This window comes from Myodes glareolus, chromosome 5 (assembly GCF_982192425.1).
Source record: "Myodes glareolus chromosome 5, mMyoGla1.1, whole genome shotgun sequence".
In the NCBI taxonomy this organism is placed as follows: Eukaryota; Metazoa; Chordata; class Mammalia; order Rodentia; family Cricetidae; genus Myodes; species Myodes glareolus.
In genome coordinates this window covers 114,690,175-114,714,023 of record NC_142030.1, presented here as the reverse complement: position 1 = coordinate 114,714,023, position 23,849 = coordinate 114,690,175, and the positions used below count along the sequence as shown (strand labels likewise).

The window sequence follows — 23,849 nt, the reverse complement described above, 5'->3', positions numbered from 1 at the left end:
TTCTGCTTGTCCTTGTGGTGAGCAGGTTGAAATTCACAACACCTCCATTAAATTGTAGAATCTATAGAAACATGAGCAGTTTGTACAATAGCTAATTTAATATCAAGGGGGAAAGTACTATTTTTGCACAAAAATTCCAACTCACCATATTCGGTTGTTTATAAATGTTGATTTTCATTTAAAAGGGGTTGATTATAGATGGTTAATATAATAAAGAAATGAATACTTTACTTTGGTATGGACTTTGGTCTACTGATACAAATTTATGGTCAATTTTGTTACACTATAATGATATATATGTATGTGTGTATTCTCTTGTTATATAGTTCATTTAAAAAATGTAATGTATAATTATAAATTATAAATTAATATATAATCATTTGCAATAGTCAAGCTTGTAGTCATGTTAGGTTTCCTAGGTATATAAAAATATATTTCAGTTAGATAATCTTCAACATTTCAAAGACCTACAGAATATGGCATTTAAAATGTTTTAAGGACTTAAAACTTTTCTCAACAGTGAGAAATGCCTGCTTCTGGCAACACTAGTCACTTCAGAGAGGTTGATGGGCATTGAAGAAATTTGTTATGGAATTTGTCTTCAATGTAACAAAGCTAGCCATTTGGGTAAGAAACTGCTTTTGCCTGCACTTCTTGATGGTACGCTGTATGAACTGGATATTCAGAACCCACAGAAGAGTAACTGCTGAGCTATCAAGAAAGAAAGAAGGAAAGAAAGAAAGGAAAAAGGGAAGAAAGAAAGAAAGAAAGAAAGAAAGAAAGAAAGAAAGAAAGAAAAAAGAAAAAGAGTCCTTCAGAGTTCCTGCTTCAAAGAAGAGACTGACAGACACTCTGAAGAATTTAAAAAAAAAGTGACTGACAAACTGCCAATATAGGTCAAACCGTCTTTCAAATTTCCTATTTCACTGAAAAGTCTACAAGATACTATGGGCCTGTAGGCTGAATATGGATACCCCAACGTTATATAAAAACTTTGAGTGACTGTCCTGGCAGCAATATGTTTCTGTCAAATCTAGAGTTTGGGAAGTTGCTTACAATGCAATTCCTGTTTACTTAGGTAATATCATGTCTTTCTGGAGTCTTTGATGGAATTGAAGACAGATATTTATAGTTTTCTTTGTTATGATAAAAGATAAAATAGATATAAAACATTAGATTCAGAAAGATAGGAGAGATGATGGAGTATTTTCTTTAATTTGCCAAATGTAAATGGACTAAAGATTGTAACTATAATTCTTGCTTGATAATTGTTTTGTATATGTAATTTTACTATGTTAAAGTTAAAGCCTTCCTTTTTATTTAGTCATGAAAGAGGAAATGATGTAGGATTCCCCTCTGTATGCTATGAATATGTTTTATTGCCATTGATTAATAAAGAAGCTGCTTTGGCCTATGGAAGGGCAGAATGCAGGTAGCTGGAAAAACTAAACTGAATGCAGGGAGAAAGAATTCAGGGAGTCAGGAGATGCCATGGAGCTGCTGAAGGAGACAGGTGCAAAAACCTTTCCAGTAAACCATAGCTTTGTGGTGATACACAAATTAATAGAAATGGGTTAATTTAAGATGCATGTCCTAGCTAGAAATATACCTGAGCCATCAACTAATGTTGTAATTAATATAATTTTCAGGTGATTATTTGGATCTGAACAGTCCAGAAACTAAAGTGCAGTCTCCAGTTACATGTTTCTAATTTTTTTTGATAATTCTGTGCACGAATGCTATATTTACATCATTTCATCCTCTTTCATTCCAACTCCTATGTCCTTGAAAAACCTTTCAAATTCATTAACTGTTACACACACACATGCACACACAAATACATACATACACAGATGTATATGCATATCCTGCTGGCCATTTGTTGTGGTTCATAGGCTTCACAACTGAGTAGAATTGTTTTCTTTTCTCCCTTAGCACCTTGAATAGTAAGAGAGCCACTTCTCATGAACGAGGTTTCCAAGTCTGTTCTGGGTCAATTTACACAAGTCCCTATGCTATCAGTGTGTACTATTTTTACCAATATAGTCTTACCTTCAATTTATGGGAGACAATCAGTAGCAACAGCAATAGTTGATATTATTGGAATGCCCCTGACAAACAACTTGGGGAAAATTTCAATGCCTGGCACTGGAGCTTTTGTTAGATGTGTGTGGAGACATTTAATTTAATTCAAACTGTTTGTGAGAGCTCACATGTATATGTATATTATGTATACATCTTAAAATAAACATGTACTGTGTTTCCATAGCTTTTTAAAGCATTTATCCCCCTTTATTCCCTATGTGTTATATTTTCTCCCTCATTTCATACACTTTTTCTAAGATTCTTAAATGTAAAAGACAAAAGAAATACTAGAGACCTTGGACCTTTATCTCTTGACTGTACACTGATGTTTGGAGATGTTGAATTGCATACCCTGAGTCTGTGGCAGGTAGCCAAATTCCAATTCTTCCTCGTAACAATTCAGTGATTCTAAACTCAGGATGGGGAAAGAATTCTATAAGAGAAATAATAAATAAAGCATTAATAATCGCTGACAAACAGTAATAATTCAAATTTACTTTATAATGGTCTCAAAAATTAAAAGTAATTTAACAGTTCAAAATGAAGCCTTAAATGACACTTTCCTGACTGTCTTCTGTAAAAACAGACGTTTGCTAATACTATCCCTAACCATTTTCATCTTTTAGTTTTCTTTAAGCAGAAAGCAGTCATACTATTTCTATATTTGCTATATGCTGAAAAATAAGCATATTTGATTATATACATGAGTGAATGTTTTGAATTTTCAGCCATGATCTTGGTGAATAATGAGCAGATATTTGAACACAAAGCCTGAAGCAAGTGGAGTAACCAGAGAGCAAGACCGAATGTATCATCAATATGTATTTGCTGTGAAAATGTAAATCATCTAGCACCCTAACCTGCAGTTTCTTTCTCTTTTAAAAGGACCATTCTGACTCCCCAGGCAGCTTTTGGGACAGCAGGATCCTTGAAAATAAAGATGAAGAAAAGGAATGAGGAAGAAGTTACCATAGCAGAAGACAAAGAAGTACACAGTGCAGAACTAGAGAGAAATAAATAAAAAAAACAGAGTAAAGGCAGCCATGGTAGGGACAGTCTGAGTATAAATTCAACTCTGTTGGCAGTGAAAATCTCCATGATAGATTCAGAGTTATAGGTGCTACTCACAAGACAATATCCCTAGATGAATGACTGCTGATGACAGAAATTACAAAATAATTCCACATTGGTTCAAAATTGCATAAAATAAAGGGTTATTTATTTAGGGGTGGACTCACAGATCACAGTTCCAGTTCACATTCCTTTGCATGAACAGAGAACAGAAGCAAGAGCCAGAAGTGAGAAAGCGAGTACACTCTTGACAGCTGCATTGAAGTATAAGAGACAATGCCCAAGTGGACTGGAATCTTAAAGGCTATTGGCTGAAGGAGCTCCCACAGCACCTCCCCCTTTTGTTTAATTAAAAGAGTTCCAAACCCGATAAAAAACTGTATGTATGAGGGACAGATATCAAACATAAGATTAGAATTACAACCAGAATAGCAATATTAAGCAAGGAACATATACTGAAGTAGCCTAAGTCTTGTATTGAAAATGGCTTGACTATATAATAATAGGATGGTAACTATGACTGTCTAATCTTAAACCCCATAGAAGGCCTGAGAAGGGATGCAATATTACTTGAGTAGGCTGGAAGTATAATCAAGCAGCTTCCAAAATGTGCAGTAGATGACAGAGACAACTGGCTGCCTGAGCAATCACCCAAAGTCTCATTTGCAATGTTGAAGCAACCAACTTTGGCTAAGGCCATTTTCAGAGGCAGGAAAATTTTCAGAACTATCTTACCCTGTCTAGGCAAGGTTTGGCAGTCTTTTTTCTGGTATCCTGCTTGTCCAGTTCAGACATCGTGCACTTTGTCAGTGATCAAAGCATGGGAAGATCCTTGCCCAAAGACCAGTTGTGCCAAAAAGAAAACAAGCTTCAAATGGAGTGTCTTTGGTGCTCAATACTCTCTCAGGAATAGATTGGTGCTGTCAGGAACAATTGTGTCTCACGTCAACAGAATCCTAAGTTATTTAAATGCCATGTTCAACAGATCTTTGAAGTGGTTGAAGATTACCTATCTATGCAGAATACAATCTCTTTGTATCTAAAGAACCTAATTAGTCTGATTAAAAGTATAACAAACATGAAGACTCTTGACCTATGTACTTAATACCTATATAATTTAAAGATTAAGACTTCATATCAGAAGATTAAACTATCTTTAAACAACTGTGAAGAAAAGGAGAAAAATGACCTCAAAATGTAAACAGGGTTTTTTACATTGCTCCATCTATTTTCCTGCAAAATTGAAGATGTCATTATTTTTTTCTTCTGTGTAGTACTCCATTGTGTAAATGTACCACATTTTCCTTATCCATTCTTTGATCGAGGGGCATTTAGGTTGTTTTCAGGTTCTGGCTATGACAAACAATGCTGCTATGAACATAGTTGAGCACATGTCTTTGTGGCACTATTGAGCTTGGATATATACACAGAAGTGATATTACTGGGTCTTGAGGAAGGTTGTTTCCTAATTTTCTGAGAAATTACTACACTGACATCCAAAGGGGCTGTGCCAGCTTGCATTCCCACCAACAATGCAGGAGTGTTTCCTTTATTTCACAACCTCTCCAGCATAAGTTGTCATCAGTGTTTTTGATCTTGGCCATTCCTACAGGTGTAAGATAGAATCTCAGAGTTGTTTTGATTTGCATTTCTCTGATAACTAAGGATGCTGAACATTTCCTTAAGTGTCTTTCAGCCATTTTACTTTTTATTATTTTATTATTATTATTATTATTATTATTAAAAAATTTCTACCTCCTCCCTACCTCCCATTTCCCTCCCCCTCCCCCCTCTCCTCTCCCCCTTCCTCTCCAATCCAAGGAACAGTCAGGGTTCCCTGCCCTGTGGGAAGTTCAAGGTCCTCCGTGCTCCATTTAGGCCCAGGAAGGTGCGCAACCGAACAGACTAGGCTCCCACAAAGCCAGTACATGCAGTAGAATCAAAACCCAGTGCCATTGTCTTTGGCTTCTCAGTCAGCCCTCATTGTCCGCCACGTTCAGAGAGTCCGGTTTGATCCCATGTTTTTTTCAGTCCCAGTCCAGCTGGCCTTGGTGAGCTCCCATTAGATCAGCTCCACCGTCTCAGTGGGTGGGCGCACCCCTCTCAGTCCTGACTTCCTTGCTCATGTTCTCCCTCCTTCTGCTCCTCATTTGGGCCTTGGGAGTTCAGTCCAGTGCTCCAATGTGGGTCTCTGTCTCTATCTCCATCCATCACCAGATGAAGCTTCTATGGTGATGTGCAAGATATTCTTCAGTGTGGCTATAGGATAGGGCCACTTCAGGCTCCCTCTCCTAAGCTGCCCAAAGAACTAGCTGGCGACATTTGCATGGACACCTGGGAACCCCTCTAGAGTCAAGTGTCTTGCCAACCCTAAAATGGTTCCCTTAATTAAGACATCTTCTTCCCTGCTCCCATATCCACCCTTCTTCCATCCCAACCATCCCATTCCCCCAGTGTCTCCCCATCCTCCCCTCCTCACTTTTCTCTCCCCATCTCCCCTTACCCCCACCCCACCCCCATCCCAAGATCCCAATTTTTGCTGGCAATATAGTCTACTTCCAATATCCATGAGGATAACTATATGTTTTAAATATTTAGATACCTTTGTTGAGAGTTCTCTGCTTAGGTCTGTATTCCATATTTTTAATTGGATTATTTGTTCTTTTGATGACCATTTTTTGAGTTCTTTGACTATTTTGTAGATCAGACCTGTGTCTGATGTGGGGTTGGTGAAGATCTTTCCCATTCTGTAGGGGATCATTTTGTCTTGTTGACCATGTCCTTTGCTTTACAGAAGCTTTTCAGTTTCAGGAGTTCTGATTTACTAAATTGTTTCTCTCAGTGTCTGTGCTGTTGGAGTTATTGTAGGAGGAGGGCCCAATTATTCGTCCCAGTTACCCAGAACCAAAATAATCACACAGAAACTATATTAATTAAATCACTGCCTGGTCCATTAGCTCTACCTTCTTATTGGCTAACTCTTACATCTTAATTTAACCCATTTCTACCAATCTGTGTATTGCCACGTGGTTGTGGCTTACCAGCAAGTCTCTCCATCTGTCTCTGGTGGCTCCATGGTGTCTCTCTGATTCTGCCCTTCTGCCTCCCAGCATTCACTTCCATCTTCCCTCCCTACCTAAGTTCGGCCCTATCAACAGGCCAAGGTAGTTTCTTTATTCATTAGCCAATGAAAGCAACACATAGACAAAAAGACCTCCCACACAAGTTCTATTTAGGAAGTGGTCTTCTGTGCCAATGCATTCAAGTGTACTTATCATTTTCTCTTCTAAGTGATTCTGTGTGGCTGGCTTTATGTTGAGGTCTTTGATCCATTTGGACTTGAGTTTTGTGCATTGTGATAGGTATGGATCTATTTTCATTCTTCTACATGCTGATATCCAATTATGCCAGCACCATTTGTTAAATATGCTTTCTTTTCTCCATTTGATATTTTGTTGTTTTCCTCGAAGAACCAACTCTTTGTCTTATTGATTCTTTGTACTGTTTTCTTTGTTTCTATTTTGTTAATTTCAGCTTTCAATTTGATTATTTCCTGCTGTCTAGTTCTAATAGGTGAGCTTGCTTCTTTTTGTTCTAAAGTTTTCAAATGTTCTGTTTATTCACTAGTGTGGGATTTTTCTAGCTTCTTTATGTAGGTATTTACTGCTATGAACTTTCTTCCTTACACTACTTTCATTGTGTCCCATAAATTTTAGTATGCTATGTGGTCATTTTTATCATATCTTAGAAAGTCTTTAATTTCTCCCTTATTTCTTCCTTGACCCATTGATGATTCAGGTGAGCATTGTTTAATTTCCACGTGTTTCTGGGATTTCTAAAATTAGTATTGTTGTTGACTTATAGTTTTAAACATTGTGTTATTCTAAATCTTTATTTGTTGACGTTTGTTTTATTACCATGTATGTGGTCAATTTTTGAGTATGTTCCATGAGGTGTTGAGAAGAAAATATATTCTATGTTTGCATGGAATATTCTATAGATGTCTGTTAAGTCCATTTGAGTCATAACATCTGTTAGTTTCCTTATTTCTCTGTTTATTTTTTGTTTGACTGACCTGTCCAGTGGTGAGAGGGGAGTGTTGAAGTCTCCCACTATCAGTGTGTGGGGTTTCATGTGTGTTTCTTTTACATATGAGGGTGCCCTTGTATTTGAGGCATAGATGGTCAGTATTGAGATTTCCTCTTGATGGATTTTTTCCTGTGACTAATATGAAATGACCTTCTTTGTCTATTTTGATTAATTTTTCTCTTGAAGTCTATTCTGTTAGATATTAGGATAGCTACACCCACTTGTTTCTTAGGTCCATTTGATAGGAATATTTTTCCCAACCTTTTACTCTGAGACGATGTCTTTCTTTAAGGTTGAAATGTGTTTCTTGCGTGCAGAAGGATGGATTCTGTTTTTATATCCAATCTGTTAGCCTGTGCCTTTTTATAAGTAAGCTTAATACATTTATTTTAAGGGATATTAATGATCAGTGATTGCTTTCTCCTGTTAATTTAGTTTTCATTGTTGGTGATCTTAATTTGTGTGTTTTTCCCTTCTTTGGGATTTGCTGCTATTAGACCATTCGTTGTCTGTGTTTTTGTTGGTGTAGCCAATTTCCTTGGGTTGGAGTTTTACTTTTAATATTTTGTGTAGGGCTGGGTTTGTGGCTAGGTATTGGTTAAATCTAGTTTTGTCATGGAATATCTTGTTTTGTCCTTCTATGGTTATTGAAAATTTTGCTGGGTATAGTAGTCTGGGCTGGCATCCTTGGTCTCTTAATGTCTGGATAACACTTGACCAGGACCTTCTGGCTTTCATTGTCTCCAATGAGAAGTCAGGTGTAATTCTGATAGATCTACATTTTTATGTTACTTGGACTTTTTCCTTTGCAGCTGTCAATATTCTTTCTTTACTCTGTACGTTTAGTGTTTTGATTGTTATTTGGCATAGGGACATTTTTTGGATCCAGTCTATTTGGTGTTCTGTAAGCTTCTTGTATCTTCACAGGCATATCTTTCTTTAGGTTGGGAAAGTTTTTTTCTATGATTGTGTCAAATATATTTTCTGTGCTTTCGAGTTGAACTTCTTCATCTATGACTATTATTCTTAGGTTTGGCCTTTTCATGGTATTCCATATTTCCTGGATATTTTAGGTTAAGGTTTTGTTAGTTTTAATGTGTTCTTTAACTGATGAGTCTATTTCCTCTACTGTATCTTCAGCATTTGAGAGTCTCTCTTCCATGTCTTGTATTCTGCTGTTCATGCTTGTATTTGTGGTTCCTGATCATTTTCTCATTTCTGTTTTTATAATTCCCTAAGCTTGTGTTTTCTTTATTGTCTCTATTTCAGTTTTCAAGTTTTGAATAGTTTCTTTCACATGTTTGATTGCTTTTTCTTGGTTTTCTTTAAGGGATTTGCTCATGTCTTCCAAATTTTTGTTTGTCTTTTCCTCCGTTTCTTTGAGTAAATTTCTCATTTCCTCTTTAAGAGTTTCAAACATTCTCCTGATGTTATTTTTTAGGTATTTTCTTCTACTTCATCTATAGTTGGTTGTTCAAATCTTGTTGTTGTAGGGTCTTTATGTTTTACTGGTGTTGTGTTGCTCTTTGTGGTGTTGCATGTGTTCTTACATTTTTTATTTATCTTTTCCCTTAATAGGTGTGGTTGGGGCTGTCTGAGATTCTGTTGATTAATCTTCTAGGTGTCAGTGAATTCAAAGCTCAGATGGTTGTTCCATGTGGTCCAGTCAGTGCCACAGGTCTAGTTATCCCATTGGTTATTGCTTTTTCCTGGAGATCACTCAGCCCTCCTGGGTTTTGCACTGCTCCCTTGGAGTTTGCTGTCTCAGGTCTACTTTAGCTTAGGTTACTGGCCTTAACCCATTTCTGTAAATCCTGGTCTAAATCCCCTCCTGCAGATTTCCCTGACTTGGAGTTGGTCCTGCAAAGGTTTCTGGCTCCAGTCAACTCACTCAGAGTTCCCAGTCTTGGGTGCACCCAAACCCGCAGAGGACCTGGCTTAGGCTTGCTCTCTCAGAGGTCCCAGACTCATGCTAGGACCTACAGAGGTTCCAAGTTTCTGCTTATTCACCTTGATGTCCCAGACCAATGCCTGGATTTATAGAGGTCCTGGCTCAGGCATACTCCCTCTGAGATTCCAGACTCATGCCTGGACTTGCAGATATCTCTGGTTCCTGCCTACTCCTCCAGAGGTCCCAGATTCATGCTCAGACAGAGGTCCTGGCTCAGGCCTAGTTCCTTGGAGGTCCTAGACTCAAGGCCAGACCCACAGGGGTCCTGGCTTAGGTCTACTCCCTTGAAGGTCCCAGATTTACATCTGGATCCTCAACAGTCTCTGACTCTGGCTCACTAGCTCAGCACTTACTCCCCTGTACCTGTTTCAGTAGAGTTTACTATCTCAGATCTGCTCTGGCCCAGGTCACTGACTCAGTCCTGATCCGTCAGTGTCCTGGGAGTGGATTGGCTCCCGGTTCTCACTGCCATGGAGCTTGCCTCATCTTTTTTTCTATTTTTTTTAATCTTGAAAATAAATTCTAGGCTGACGAAATAATCAGCACCAAAATGTATCTGCTACAATCTTGACAGCTTGAATTCTGTTTCCTAGAGTCATGTACAGAAAAGGAAAACTGACTACACCCTCATTTCCCTCTAACCTCCACACACACCTTTGCATGTGTGCTCCTTCCCCCAGACACATATATACAAATGTGCACTAAATAAATACAAAATGTAACTAACTACATGGAAAGTAACTAAATTAATAATTTTTTGGTTTTTTTTGAGACAGGGCTTCTATGTAACTAAATTAATTTTAGAACACACTAAAGGTCCCACCATATGACTCTTTCCTCTTTGTTTAAAGAAGAGTCTAAGCACTGGGAACATAGTCTCATGTAGTATATAACCTGTAAAGGGTTGTTTTCTTAAGCAATTTAGTACATAGATGCCATTTTATACAGAGTAATTTTGTGGTTTTGTTCATTTACCTCTCAGAATTCTGATCTCTTTGTTTCTATTAACTCTGGTTCAGTTAATTCATTTCTTATGGCCTTTCTAATGACTTGAATTTTTCATTTATCACTATAGATTTAATTACTGTGCCTTCTTTTTCATTCAATAAAGATACATTTGTCTTTTTCATAAGGAATCTCTTTCAACAAAGCATTGGGTAATAGCAATAAATCATAACTAAAATCCAGGTCAGGTGTCCAAGTCACAAGAGAGACGAAAGAAGAAAAAGATTCAAACATATAAAAAGCAAAGGGGTAAAATTTAGGGCTTTATATTTTCATAAAATGTCCCACGAGATATGTAAGTACTACAAAAACACAGTTCAGCAGGAAGCATTCAGCAGTCCTCTTTACACAGTCTGTACTGAAAGGATTTTGGAACTGATAAAATCTTCTGCTTATGGTTTCCCCTCCCCCAGCCCTTCCAGATCCTCCCCACCTTCTCTCCCACCCAAATCTACAACCTTTCTTGCTGTCTCTCTCCCTCTCTTTAGAAAACAAATAAGCATCTTTTTTCTTTAATTAATATTTTTGTTATTCCTTTTGGTCTCTGGTCACTTTAAGTGGCAAGCCATGCCCACTCCCAGTGACTTCTGACCTCTTGTCACCATCTTAACTCATTTTCTGTTCCCTCTCTTGGCGTGTGCACACGTGTTTTTGTCTTTCTCTCTCCCTTTTCCTATTTCTGTCTTTCTATCTCTTTTTAAGTAGTAAATGTTCAGGTTTATGTTCAGCCTTATGTCTATTTACTATGTCCTGCAAGCCTTTTATCCACCGTCTCCACCCGCCCGCTTGGGTGACTCTCCCGGCCGCATGGCAGCACCAGCCTGTCCAGGAGGAGCCACCGCTCTGCTGCTCGCCGAGGGGAACCTGCACCGCTCTAGCCGTCTCTGCCTGGACTATCGGCTGCGGTCACCCCAGCATTATATTTTTAAGAAATAAAAATTTCCCCCTTTATTTTACATACTGACCACAGTCCCCCCTCCCCTCCAGCTTCCTCACCCTAATTCCATTCTACTCCTTCTCTATCTACCCCATTCCTCCACTGTCTCCATTCAAAAAGGGGCAAGCCTCCCATGGGCTTGAACATAGCATAGCACATCAAGATGAGGTAAGACTGGAGAGGGGGCATTCTGTTGTTTTGGTTTGGTTATTTTAATCTACATGAGAAGAAATCAACATGGCAAGCTTGAACATAAGCAGTTTCTCTTATCAATAAGATGGGGAGAGTGTGTCAGTCTGATGAGACACAGTAACATGAAAATAGTGATCTAGTGATTAGAGCACACACACACACTACACTCTTTGCAAGTGTAAGGCAAGCAGGAAGAGAGGTAGAGTAAGCTGTATATAGTGTTTAGTGCCATGACAAGGAGTTCTGCCTCTGTCCTTAGGTGTTAAATTTATTCCGTGGTCCATGGAAAAAGACTTGGCCCTACTTACTTCAGAAAGACAATTATATTGACAGACAAGCATGGAATCTTACAATGTATTAATGACTAAGTTTAAAGCAGAGAAGATGTAGGCTACAGGAGGCAAACTGATTCAGAGATGATGAGAAGAAAGGAGAGCTGGGACATTCAAGAGGCATTTTAGTGATAATTGCCAAGAAACAATTCCAATGTGAAGAAGGTACATGGCTATTTATTATCAGGCTTTTAGATTATATCTATCTTAACTAAATCAGGTACCCAAGAAAGTGTAGCACAAACAAGGAAAGATGCTAATGTGTTCCATATTAAAAAGGTATGGACTCATCAGGGAGACAGTGTGAACCTGGGTGAAGATGCTGAGTAGATAGGTACCATCCACATTTATCAAAGCCGCCTCACTATATGCTATCACATATAGAGACAGAATTTTAAATAAGCTCTGGAGATATTTACAGTTTCAAAGCAGACTGGATAAATATGAACTTAAAAGTTAAAACTCCATGTTTGTATGCAGGAAACTTCATTGGAGGAGCAGCTACTTTATTTGGTACTAAAACGGTGCTAGGTCTACACTTCTTTCCCAGATCACATCCTCCAGACTGATTAATTACTTTCATTGTAATGTATTGTAATGTAAATGTTTTCTATGCACTGTAACGTAATTAAATGCATTATAATGTACATGTTTTCTAGTGCCACATCATTGAGCCAGACTCAGATGCTCCCAGTGCATGCCATTCTAGAGATGAGGGATATAGTAGTGATCCAGACTTTGGTTCTGCTCCAAGCACGAAAGCCCTACAGAAAGAGCAAAACTCAGCATCTCCATTACCACTGAGCTCAAGATTTGTTCATAGCATTCAGCAACGAACACTGATGATCCCACAAGGGCCATAACTTTTTTTTAACTGTTTTGAGACATTTCTTAGCTACTCTTATTTCTTTTCATAACTTTTCAGATTCATAACTCACTTTTATTTGGCTCATTTCTTTTCTTGAATTTTTTTTTCTTGATTTCTTTAGATACTCTAGGTGCCAGACCTCTGTGAGGTGTATAGCTGAAAAAGATTGTTTCCCTCTCAAAGGGCTTCCTCTTCACTCAGTTGGTTGTTCCTTTCTCTGTTCAGAAGCTCCTTAGTTTGTGAGGTACCACTTTTCTTTTTTGTTGTTGTTGTTTTTTTTTTTTTTTTGTTTTCTACAGGCTGACTCCACAGCCTGATCTTTTTTTTTTCTTTTTTTTCTTTTTAAGATTTATTTATTAAGCATACAATGAACTGCTAACAAGGAGGTTGTGAGTCACCATGTGGTTGCTGGGAATTGAACTCAGGACCTCTGGAAGAGTAGCCAGTGCTCTTACCCTCTGAGCCATCTCTCCAGCCCTGAGGTACCACTTTTCAACTGGACTTAGTTCCTGAGGTCATTTCTCACACCTACGTCATTTTGTATGGTATGGCCTATGTTTCCTTCAAGCAGTTTCAGTGTTTTAGGTTTCACATTGAGATCTTCAATCCATTGGGAATTAATTTTTGTACAGAGCGAGAGATATCAGCCTAATCACATTCTTCTGTGTGTGACATTCAATTTTCCTAGCACCATAACGAAGATGCTGTTTTTCCAATGTATGTGTTTAGTGGCTTTGTCAAATGTTAGATGACCGAGGCTATGCGCACTGATGTCTGAGTCTTCTGTTCTGTTCCATTGGTCTACATGTTTATTTTATGCAAATATCATGTTGTTTTTATTGGTATAGCCCTGTAACATTTCTTGAAATCCGGAATGGTAATCCCTTCAAAATTGTTCTTTTAGCTTACAGATGGCTTTGGCTGTACTTGGTCTTTTGTGGCTTCATATGAATTTTATGATTTTTTTCTACTTATGTGAGGAATATTGTGGGAATTTGATTTTAAAATTGGAATTGCATTAATCTGTCAATAACTATTGGTAAGATTTTTAGTTTGGCACAATTGATTCTACTAATACATGAATGAGCATGAGGATTTTTTTCCATTCTTTAATGTTTTCCTTTACCTTTTCTTCAAAGATTTAATGTTTTTATTGCAGATGTCTTTCACCTCTTTGGTTAGGGGTATTTGTGTGTGTATGTGTGTGTTTCTGTGTGTGTGTACATACATGTGTGCATGCATGCATACATATTATTGTGAATGTGAGTGTTCCCATGATCTCTTTCTGCACATGTTTATTTTTGATATATTGAAAGTCTACTGATTTTTGTAAGTTGATTTAGTGCTCTTCCAATTTGCTGATTTGTTGATCACATCTACAAGTTTTCTTGGGGATTTTTCTGTATCTTCCTTGAAAGTCATAGAGTCTGTATAGCTAAGACAAGGCTTGAGAGTGGGACATGGTGCAGGATGTTGAGTTTCCAAGGACTCATCAGGCTAAGTCTGTGCACAGGTGTAAAACCTGGGCTATGCCTAGAGGCTGGATATCTTACAGGTAGGCTGGGGTCTGATGGACTCATTCGATGGAACTGGCCTACAGAGTATTTGATAAAGGAAGTCCTGAGTGTTGTGAATGATATGAGTAAATTTGTTCATACTGGGATTGTACACAGTGTTCAATTCAGGTTAGATATAGAGATTGGAGGGGTTTCAAGTGGGCTAGGTCTCAGTAAACTTACCAGACTGGACATGAGCATGGGTTGTGAGGCCTGGGCAAGGGCTGGAGGTTTGATTTGGCTCAGACAATTGAAATGGAGGATAAGGGGAGCAAAGTGAAAGTAGTCTATTTGAGTCTTCCATGTGTGGTGGCTACAGAGTCCCTGGTAGATGTGGGATTGGAATCAAGCAATATCCTAAGGAAGAGAGAGAGTCTCAGGGGAAGGGCATATCCCTGGCAAGCAGCTGTGGTAATAGGACAACAAAGAAGAAGGAGGAAAGGAAGAACAATACAGGTAGTCTACTAGGATTCACTTGACGTGGCTACAAAGTTCTTGGCAACAGGTAGGATTGGGATAGGCAAGTCTCAAGAGAAAGGAGTCAACTGATCAGGGTGACTAGAAAGTGATGGAGGAAGAGAGGAGTGAAAACATAGGTAGCCTACTTGAATCTACCTGTGTCTCTCACTTTTACCTTTAAATCCTAGTACTCACAATTGTCTCATTAGTATGTGTGTAAACGTAATAAGTTAGTCTGGTGTTACAAAAGTATGTGTTACAAAGACATTCTTTTCCTTCACTACTTCCTTCCATGGTCTACAAAATAATGAGCTGACAGACTCAAAATTTACTGGAGTAGAACAGTCACACTGCGCAGGTGTTGTACATCTTTATTATGATAAATATGGAAAAACTCAACTTGAAAGCATATGAAATAATACGCTGTAAATAACAACCACCAACATAAAAATTATTTAATATTTGAAAACTATGTACATATTAAGTCATGTCAAGGAAAGTCAAAGATTATGAATTTATGGTTATCAATGAAACATTTTAGTTGCTTATCAATCTCAACTCTGCATTTTTGAGCCTCTGGGTTATACAGTGATGAGAAGTTGAGTACGCTAAAGTAAATTCTAATGTCTTCTTCATCAAGAAGGATGAGTTACCCTTTATACTGGGCTTACTTCTCAGATCATTTTATCATGAAGCAGGGATATTCCTGACAATTGGAAAGTTTAAGCAGAAGACTTTTGAGGCAGCTTCTGCATTCTCCATGCTAATGAAGCAGGACCCATGTTTCCAGATGGGTCTTTGAAAATAATGGCAGTGTGTTGTGGGTAGAAAGCCAATAAAATTAAACAAAGGGAAGTAAATAGCAGTAGAAATGATGAAGGCAGAGGTTGAGACTATCAGCCATGTCAAATACAAGTCCTTCTCAAATAGAAGGGTCAAGTCACCAATATAATTTGCTGAGCATCAGTAAAAGTGAAACAAAATAAGACAAACCTATGAAATTCCAATTAAAATTCTATTCACTTAGGACACTTCTTGATGCCTATTACTGTTTGGGAAACCAATTGGATTTTCAAGGACAAGAGACTTTACCAGTAAATAAGATGATATCATTTTTCCTGATGACAAACAGAAAGGGGTGATCAGCTCTGAACACTGTGGATTCAGGGAGCTGCTTTTCAACAATGTCATTTTCTGTGGCAGCAGTGGCCTCGCTGCCCTCCTCTGTGACCTCTATGAATGACTTGTGCATCAGCTTTGAGATATAGAGACGGCCTCCAGAAGCAATTCCAGAGAGGTCTGCTCTGGACTCATCAAAGATGTCCTGCAACCCTAGGGGCTTCAAGTGGCCTCTCATCTCATAATTCTTCTCTATCTTGAACCGAGGAAGAAACACCTCCACATACTGAGATTTCATTTTTCTCCTATTGGTCCACTCCATTAGATTCCGAAAGCTCAGTTTGCCTTCAATCTGTAAAGAGTTTTAAAATGTTAGAAACACACTGTTAGGAAAAGGATGAAATAGGGACTAGAGAATACATGGTTTTTGGTAAGGATACCCTTCTGGGACTTTGTACTTAAGTACATGAATCAGATGTGGAAGGAATCTCAAAGAGAAAATGATTAAAAAGATTAGTTCAAGTATTTGTAAACAATTTGCATGTTTAACTCACTATACTATGACAAGCCATAATTTACGTGTGATGTATGATTTATGAATTATATGTGATGACATGCTTGATATCTGCCCACATTGGAAAAAAACAGAGACAATGTGGAATAATAAGTAGGCAAAACAGAACCAGGAGGGATATGGGGATGGTTTCGTGGAAGAGAAAGGGGAAATGATGTCATTATATTATATTCTCAAAAATTAAAATAAATAATTAAAATTTATAAAAAGATTTTTTGTTCTTTTTTTTTTGAGACAGGGATTCTCTGTGTAACGTACTGGCTGTCCTGGAATTAAGTCTTGTCAACCATGCTGGCCTTGAACTTACAGAGATCTGTCTGTCTCTATCTCTTGAGTGCTGCAATTAAAGTCATGCACCACCACTGCCTGACAAAAAAAAATTTTAAAAATATAATTGGAGTTACTATTTCTGTGAAGTATTCTAAAGTTACTATAATAAAATAGGAGTTGATATAAAAAGGAATGGTTTATCAAAGAAAAACAGAACTTAGTGTTCATTCAGATCAGTGTTTTCTAATAATTTTCTCATCATGAAATACACATAAAATTGTATAGCTTAAAAAATAAACCAATGGAGAGTTGGCTCAGCAGTTTAATTCTCAGCCTCCACATGTTACAACCATCTATACTTCCAGTTGAAAGAATCTGATGCCTTATTACTTCAAGGACACAAGGCATGTGTTTGGTGCATAGACATGTATGCAGGCAAAATACCCATGGACATAAAATAAATTTCAAAAACTAAACAGTAAATAAACTTAGGTGGTTTGAAGTAAAAGCCCAGAATTCCAGCGCTGGGGAATGGAACAATAGATCTCCCCTTTCCTCATTAGGAAGCCTGAACTCACAGATCTTACCCCAAACATGAGAAACAAAAGCTCAGAGGTTGAAAAGAACCTTTTTGGGGTACAAAGCAAGAAACAATCTTGGCTCCACACCTAGAGTAAACACCTCTCTCCAACAACATGGTTACTTCAAGCAATTCACAAGTAAATCTTGCCTGGTTTATAATGGGAAGGTTTACTTAAAATAAGTAGTAGAAATAATATATATATATAGATACCTCTTAAATTCAGATGCCCTGGAATTCTAAAATACTTTCCAAATGCATCAAACCTATACTTTTATAAAGAACCTGAATTTATATAGTCCAGTTTAGTTTATTGGAAATTTCCATGTTTAAATAATCTAGTTTTTAAATAGTCTATAATAACTTATTATTCTGAATTTATTTTTTCTACTTGATTCTAGCCTTCTATAGTGTCAGCTCCCTCTCATGCATGTAACACACATGCACTCACACACAGAATAGAAAATAAAATAACCAAGAGTACTCTACACACAATATTCCGCTGTAGGAAAAGGACAATGGTCACTTACTTGGGATAGGTCATTCCTTGGCAGCATGATGTACATGCTAATGTCACCATGATACTGGAGCTCAAGAACCTGCATGGGTGGGTCCTGAATTGTAGACATATTGAACCTCCGTTCTTGATGCATCATAGCAACTGCCTTTTCAGGGCACTAGATATCAGATCACAAAGAGGTGTTTACAATCGCATACCATTGCACACATTCATCAAGTACACAGGAAAATATGGATTTGGTCAGTAGACCTTGGAGATTTTCTAATACGTTTCAAGTGTTGACTGTAAGATGCATTCATCTTAATTGCAGAGGTTCAGACTTTGAGGTAGTCCTTTATTTGAAACGTTTCTGTAGGTAACTTTGCATAAGGTACTTCATATTTCTGCCTCCAGATCCTCATCTATGTGATAGAAATGGCAGCAATCCCTGCTGTACTGGATAGTGGGTTCTCTGTGGGTTAATATAGCTACTAGGTGGAAGATTGCCTTACACTTGGTGTCTCAGCTGAAATATCTCTATTAAGTAATAGGTAATCATGAAAGGTCAATAAATGAGTGAGTTGTGAAGCTTTACTATGCATCAGAAGCAGAATACAGACTGGAGCAATCAAAAATCACATAATTTAAGAATGATGTCTTAGAAAAATTAAAAATTCCTGAAAAGTGGTAATTTACATCTCATTAACTTAAGGAGCATTCAAATTCTTATCGTGAAGCTATCATTCATAGATTTAGATATACCACATATGTGTAAATTTTTTTTTCCTGTTGATATTAAAACAGACAAAATTGTCAACCTCTCTGTATGTCTCTTTTTAGGGCAAAATTTTTCCAGGGGAGGATAGTTAATTCTGTGTCCTCAAACCAAAGGCCTCTCCTGCTAGTAAAAATGGTCTTTTGTGCTTCAGAGAGAGAGCACACAGGGAGCAAAAAATAACACATGCACCCATGAAGAGAAGTCAGAGTGGTCTTGTTCCAAGTAGGGACTAGGATGGCTCAGGCACAGAATACATGCTACACTGACACACACAAAAAAAAATCCTGCATTCTTACAGGTTATTTTGCTGACTTTTGGTTGGTGCTTTATTTTTATTATCCGTGTTCCTCATCTGTCACCAACTTTTAAACTATCAGCACCAACTGTGACATTAGCAACCAAAACTACATGTCCTACCCTATTACAATGTTGTCACACAAAGGGATGTGGACCAGCAGGAAGGGTTTTAAAGAAGAGGCCGTTGTATGCTAATGTATTTCTTAAAGCTCCAAAAGAATCCAAAAACAATCAGTAGACTGGATACTGTTTGCTGTGTCTATATTGTTAAAAGGGAGACGACCTATCCAATCTATGAGGTGAAAAGCAGATAGAAGCATGGAACAAAAACTCACTTCCAAATCCTGACCCTCTCAGCACTGAAGTGCTAACAAGATATAAGCATAAGTATATAAGTATAAGCATGATTTCAATCTCTTTTCCTGCTATATGTAACAAATAAAACTAACACTTAAATTTAAATCTACTTGTCACTATTTCTCTGCATTTCACATAAAACACTGAGTGATTAAAATGAATTTTATATATCGTCTAACTTAATCATTTCAAGCAGTGGGGAGTCCAACAGCATTGAGTCTTGCCCAAGACAATACCACTTCTAGGACGCAAGAGAGGGATCTTACCACATTGGGCAATGCAGAAGAAATTGGTGCAAATACCACAATTTTCACAAAGGAATAACTGGGGGGAATCCTTAATGATATATACTTACCGTGGGAGACCTGAAACGGCAGTTGAGGGTCTCGCTCTTGGTGAAGGCAGACTTCCATTTGCCTTTGAAGTAAACAGCATTCACCAGCACCATGACAGCTGAGGAACTGAGGCTGCTGCCACCTAACACCTTCTTGATTTTTCCTTTTGAAAATAAGTTGAAGGAAACAATGCTCATCTATATTGAAACAATTTTGAAATGTGCTCACAGGCTATTAACGGGCATGACTTTCTTCTTAGATCATTACTATATAACATACTAGTAATAAATATGCTTGGTATTTTCTAAACCCGTTAAGGATAGTATTTTATTTGACCCTCATAAGTCTTTATGAAGTCTGTGTTCTTTTAGTTTCCTGCTGAGGGAAATGAAGCACAAGGACATTAGATGATCAATATAGTCACTCAACAAGAACTCAACTTCAACCATTGATGTGGCTGTGGAGTCTGCAGAGCTCTGAACTCAGCTTCATACATCTGTGAAATGGCAAATCCTGCAGTGAAGAAATCAAGCCTTATAGTAGACACTCAAGCAAAGCCCGGGGAATCACATTTCCAGAACAAAACAGAAACTAATATACTGAAAGGGCGACAGATAACTATACTGAAAGAGTATGGCCATACAAGCATCAAATGAGGTGAAATAGTTTGAGAAGTTCCTTGCAAAGTATAATAAACTCACACAAACCTGATTTGTGAGGTGGTAAAGACCTCACAGGAGAAGTGAACCCTGAGGAAGTCCCCTGCTCTGAGCACTGCTACAAAAAAAACTTTCAAGTGACCCTAAATGTAACAATGAGACTTCAGAAATATAATTAGCAGCAGAATGAAGCCCTGACAGCCAAAGTGGGACTCACTGGCCAGCAACAGCGAAGTCCTGAGGGTGGGCTTCCCTGAGACACTTCCAGTTGCAGCTGTACCGGAGTGATGATTCATCAGTTCAAACCCGACAACACCAGATGTCACCACCACGTGATGAGTGGAAACAGCTCAGTGCTTCCCAGAAATAATCAATTATTTTTATCAATCAATCAACTGTTGTTTAGTGAGAGTGATAAGATCAATATTTGTGGGGAGCTTAAGATTAAAGTAGTTGGTCACTTTACTTAGACCAATAAACCAATTTATCTATTTAGACTTAGTTTTAAACACAAAATTATACCCAGCCTTGTGTGAGAGAGACAACTATATTACTAAAATAAAAATAAATGGAAATATTACTGAAGAAACAAAAAACAATGGCAACATGACTCCTACCTGGGAAGACAGTTCCCAACCACTTCATGGCACTGACCAGACTCCTCTGAAATTGTGTCACTTCAAGTAGAATTTAATTCCATTTCATTAAAAAGGTTGATTCCTCCCAATTCACATTAATGAAACTGTTGTTAGTTATATCCTTTGTTCATGATGCTTAAATTGTAGCAATGAAAGTTGTACTGCATGCCATCTTGGACATACCCCATAAAAATAATTCTTTGTCTATAAAGTCATAATACTAACTATAATATCTGTTGACTTTCTAGGATTCATTGCCTGAAATTATCATATATTCACTATGGGTTTAGATGTAGATACCCAAGCCTACTTTACACCAACCATAATAATTATTGTTATTTCAACAGATGTTAAACCACTTAGCTGGCTAGCCAACTTACATGAGGTAATATTAAATGATCTTCCACAACCGTAGCACAATAGAGTAAACAACCAAGAAAGCCACTCTGGTACACAGTGCTGCAGCAATGTATAAGGATGGTGTGCTAAAAGGACACAGATTAGGAAAAACTGCCACTGAATAGGGCTGTCTGCTTGAGCTGAAAGAAATTAGGTGGCAGAAAGATGGCTCACACAGCAGAGACTGTTCAAAATTATAGAAATGTGGAAAAGAAAAATACATGAAAAGAAATGTGCCCCATTAGAGAACGTTAACTAGATTGAGATAGGAAAGGTGTGAGGCAAAACTGGGCTATGAGAAAGTGTGATCCTCTGTAAGACTTTTGGTTTATCCTAAATATGATAGAAAATCTTTACTTGGGTTTTAATGCAAAAGGAAGCACAAAGTGATAAATTATCCAACTTGTCATTATAAAGTGTGATGCAGGAGAGTCTTCTATCTATCTGTTGCTTTCATTGGTTAATTAATAAAGAAAACTGCCTGGCCTGATAGGTCAGAACATAGGTAGGCAGAGAAGACAGAACTGAATGCTGGGAGAAAGAAAGCAGAGTCAGGCAATCGCCATGCTTCTCCTGCCCAAGATAGATGTGGGTTAGAATCCTCCAGGTAAGCCACCACCTTGCGGTGCTTCACAGATTATTATAAATGGGTTAATTAATATGTGAGAGTTAGCTAATAAGGGCTGAAGACAATGGGCTAGGCAGTGTTTAAAAGAATACAGTTTCTGTGTAATTATTTCAGGTAAAGCTAGCTGTGAGCCGGGCGGTGGGAATGCAGCCCACTGCTCCTTTTACAAAAGTGTGACAATTGCATTGTGCAAAGAAAGTGGAAAATAATACCTAGAATTATGGAGGCAATTTGAAGTACTGAGAATGCTCTTTTTAGATCGTTGGTATAGTTTATGCACTGGATGCATATATTTACTTACAAGAAGAAGAATGAGAAATATGCAAGTGTTGCAGATGGGAGGGAGTAATCAAATGCCTTGACTTTTGTTGTATAGAACACAACTTAGTTATTCCAAAACCACACTGTGCCATTTCTTTTGATTCACAAGTACTATAATATTATATTTGAGACTTTTAATGGGTAGTGAACAAAGACATAGTAATAATATAATGGTGAGTGAACAAAGGAGATGGAGAGATTACGTTCTTCCTCCAAGGAGTACCCATATGCTGCTAAACAGTGTGGACCACATGGCTCATTGTTCTGAGGCAAAGCAAAACTCAATACATGAATAATATTCACAGTACAAAATGAAACCCACCACTAAGTAAATGAATAATACAAGCTTTCAGTGGAGAACTTTGTCTAGAATTCAGATTTTCATTGTGAAAAGTACCACAAAGAGTTGGTATTATCTGAAGATACAACCTTTGCAAAATATGTTATCTCAATAAAGATTTTTTTAAATGTCAAAATCAATCAAGCAAATAGTCTTAAATAACAGCAATCATTACTTTGGATTAGGAGGGACTATATCTTACATACATAAAAATTCTCTTCTTTCAAGTAGACTGATCTTAATATTTGCATACAACTGACAAATAGTGAAGAAAACAAAGTATTTTACTTGCCATGTGTCTCATTTTCAATCCATTTATTAATTTTATATCTGGTTTCTTCTATATCATTTGTAAAGTCAACTCTTTCCACTTTGGCATTGTATAACTTTTCAGCACAAGCAATGTAATTCTGCAAATAAGAATATAGATTTTGTATTTGTAAATAGCACCAAGTATAAAAGAAATGAATTTTTTAATTAATTCTTCATTTTACTGCCTCCAAAATGAGAAAGTACGACCAGAGTTATAGAAATAGGCTAGTAATGAACTTGATGTTGATATTAATTTTACTTTGTCTGGATCAGGTTGGGAGATGATAATGTTCACTGCCTTGGCTTTAACACTACCTTCTCATCGTAAGTATTCAAGTGTCCCCGTTATCTCCCAGCTAAAAGTCTTTAAAGGCTACTTAACACACACAAGCTAAAGTCCCAAACTTGGAACAGAGTCAACAAGGTTTTACAGCTCATTTTGCTAATTTCTAGTTACTTTCCTCTTCACAGTGTGTGCTCTTGTCACCACAAAGTCTTTATAACTCCTTTAGAGTTTCATCTGCATAGCCTGCCTTATTTCAGACCTTTGGACAACGCTTCTTTCACTCTAATGTTCCTTAGTGCCAGCAATTGTCCTGCTTGTTTTCTGAGCATTACTTACTGTCTCTCCATAAGGGACAGCGTTCCTAGCTCCCTCCTGTGACCTATAACAATGTCTTCACTTTCATTTTTCTTTTTAAATACAAAATAGTATCTGAACATATGTTGAGAGGACATTACAATACTTTGATAAATATATTTAATATATAATTACCAAATTATGGTTATAAGCGCCACCATCTCTTCAAACATAATCACAGATGTCACAATACTTGCATTTGAGATATTCCAATTCCTCCATAATACACAAGTTCTGTGAAGTTGAGGACATGCGTGCTTTGTTTACTACCACTCTAGTACAGAACATGCTGACTTCTACCTAATGTTTCTTCAAAAGTACTTATTTTTAATAAAGACAAAATAGTTACTCAATTTACCAGTATTCTAAAAATATAAAACAGAATATTTTTTAAACAAATCATTTTTGTATTTGCAAGAAAACTATTCCTTATAACTTATCTTGATATATATTTGCTAGTAATTATCTCAGTAAATGCTAAAAAAATTTTCTGTACTAATGGTAAGGATTGATGAGCAGTCTCTTGTCTGTCTACAGGATGAGAATATTTGTCATCCT

At 37.4% G+C, this 23,849-nt stretch overlaps 1 protein-coding gene across 3 annotated transcripts in view; it reads right to left on the bottom strand.

Moving 5' to 3' along the window:
- Nucleotides 1-14,899: 14,899 nt before the first annotated feature.
- Serpinb7 (serpin family B member 7) overlaps nucleotides 14,900-23,849 on the bottom strand; it is a 64,011-nt gene continuing 55,061 nt past the window's right edge. For all 3 annotated transcript variants that reach the window (XM_085688403.2, XM_085688402.2, XM_048443733.3), the window contains exons 5-8: nucleotides 22,632-22,749; nucleotides 19,375-19,517; nucleotides 17,619-17,765; nucleotides 14,900-16,016 (exon numbers count right to left, since the gene is read on the bottom strand). In XM_085688403.2, coding sequence (XP_085544529.1) covers nucleotides 15,618-16,016; nucleotides 17,619-17,765; nucleotides 19,375-19,517; nucleotides 22,632-22,749 — 807 coding nt within the window. In that variant the 3' untranslated portion in view covers nucleotides 14,900-15,617. The remainder of the gene's footprint in view (nucleotides 16,017-17,618; nucleotides 17,766-19,374; nucleotides 19,518-22,631; nucleotides 22,750-23,849) is intronic.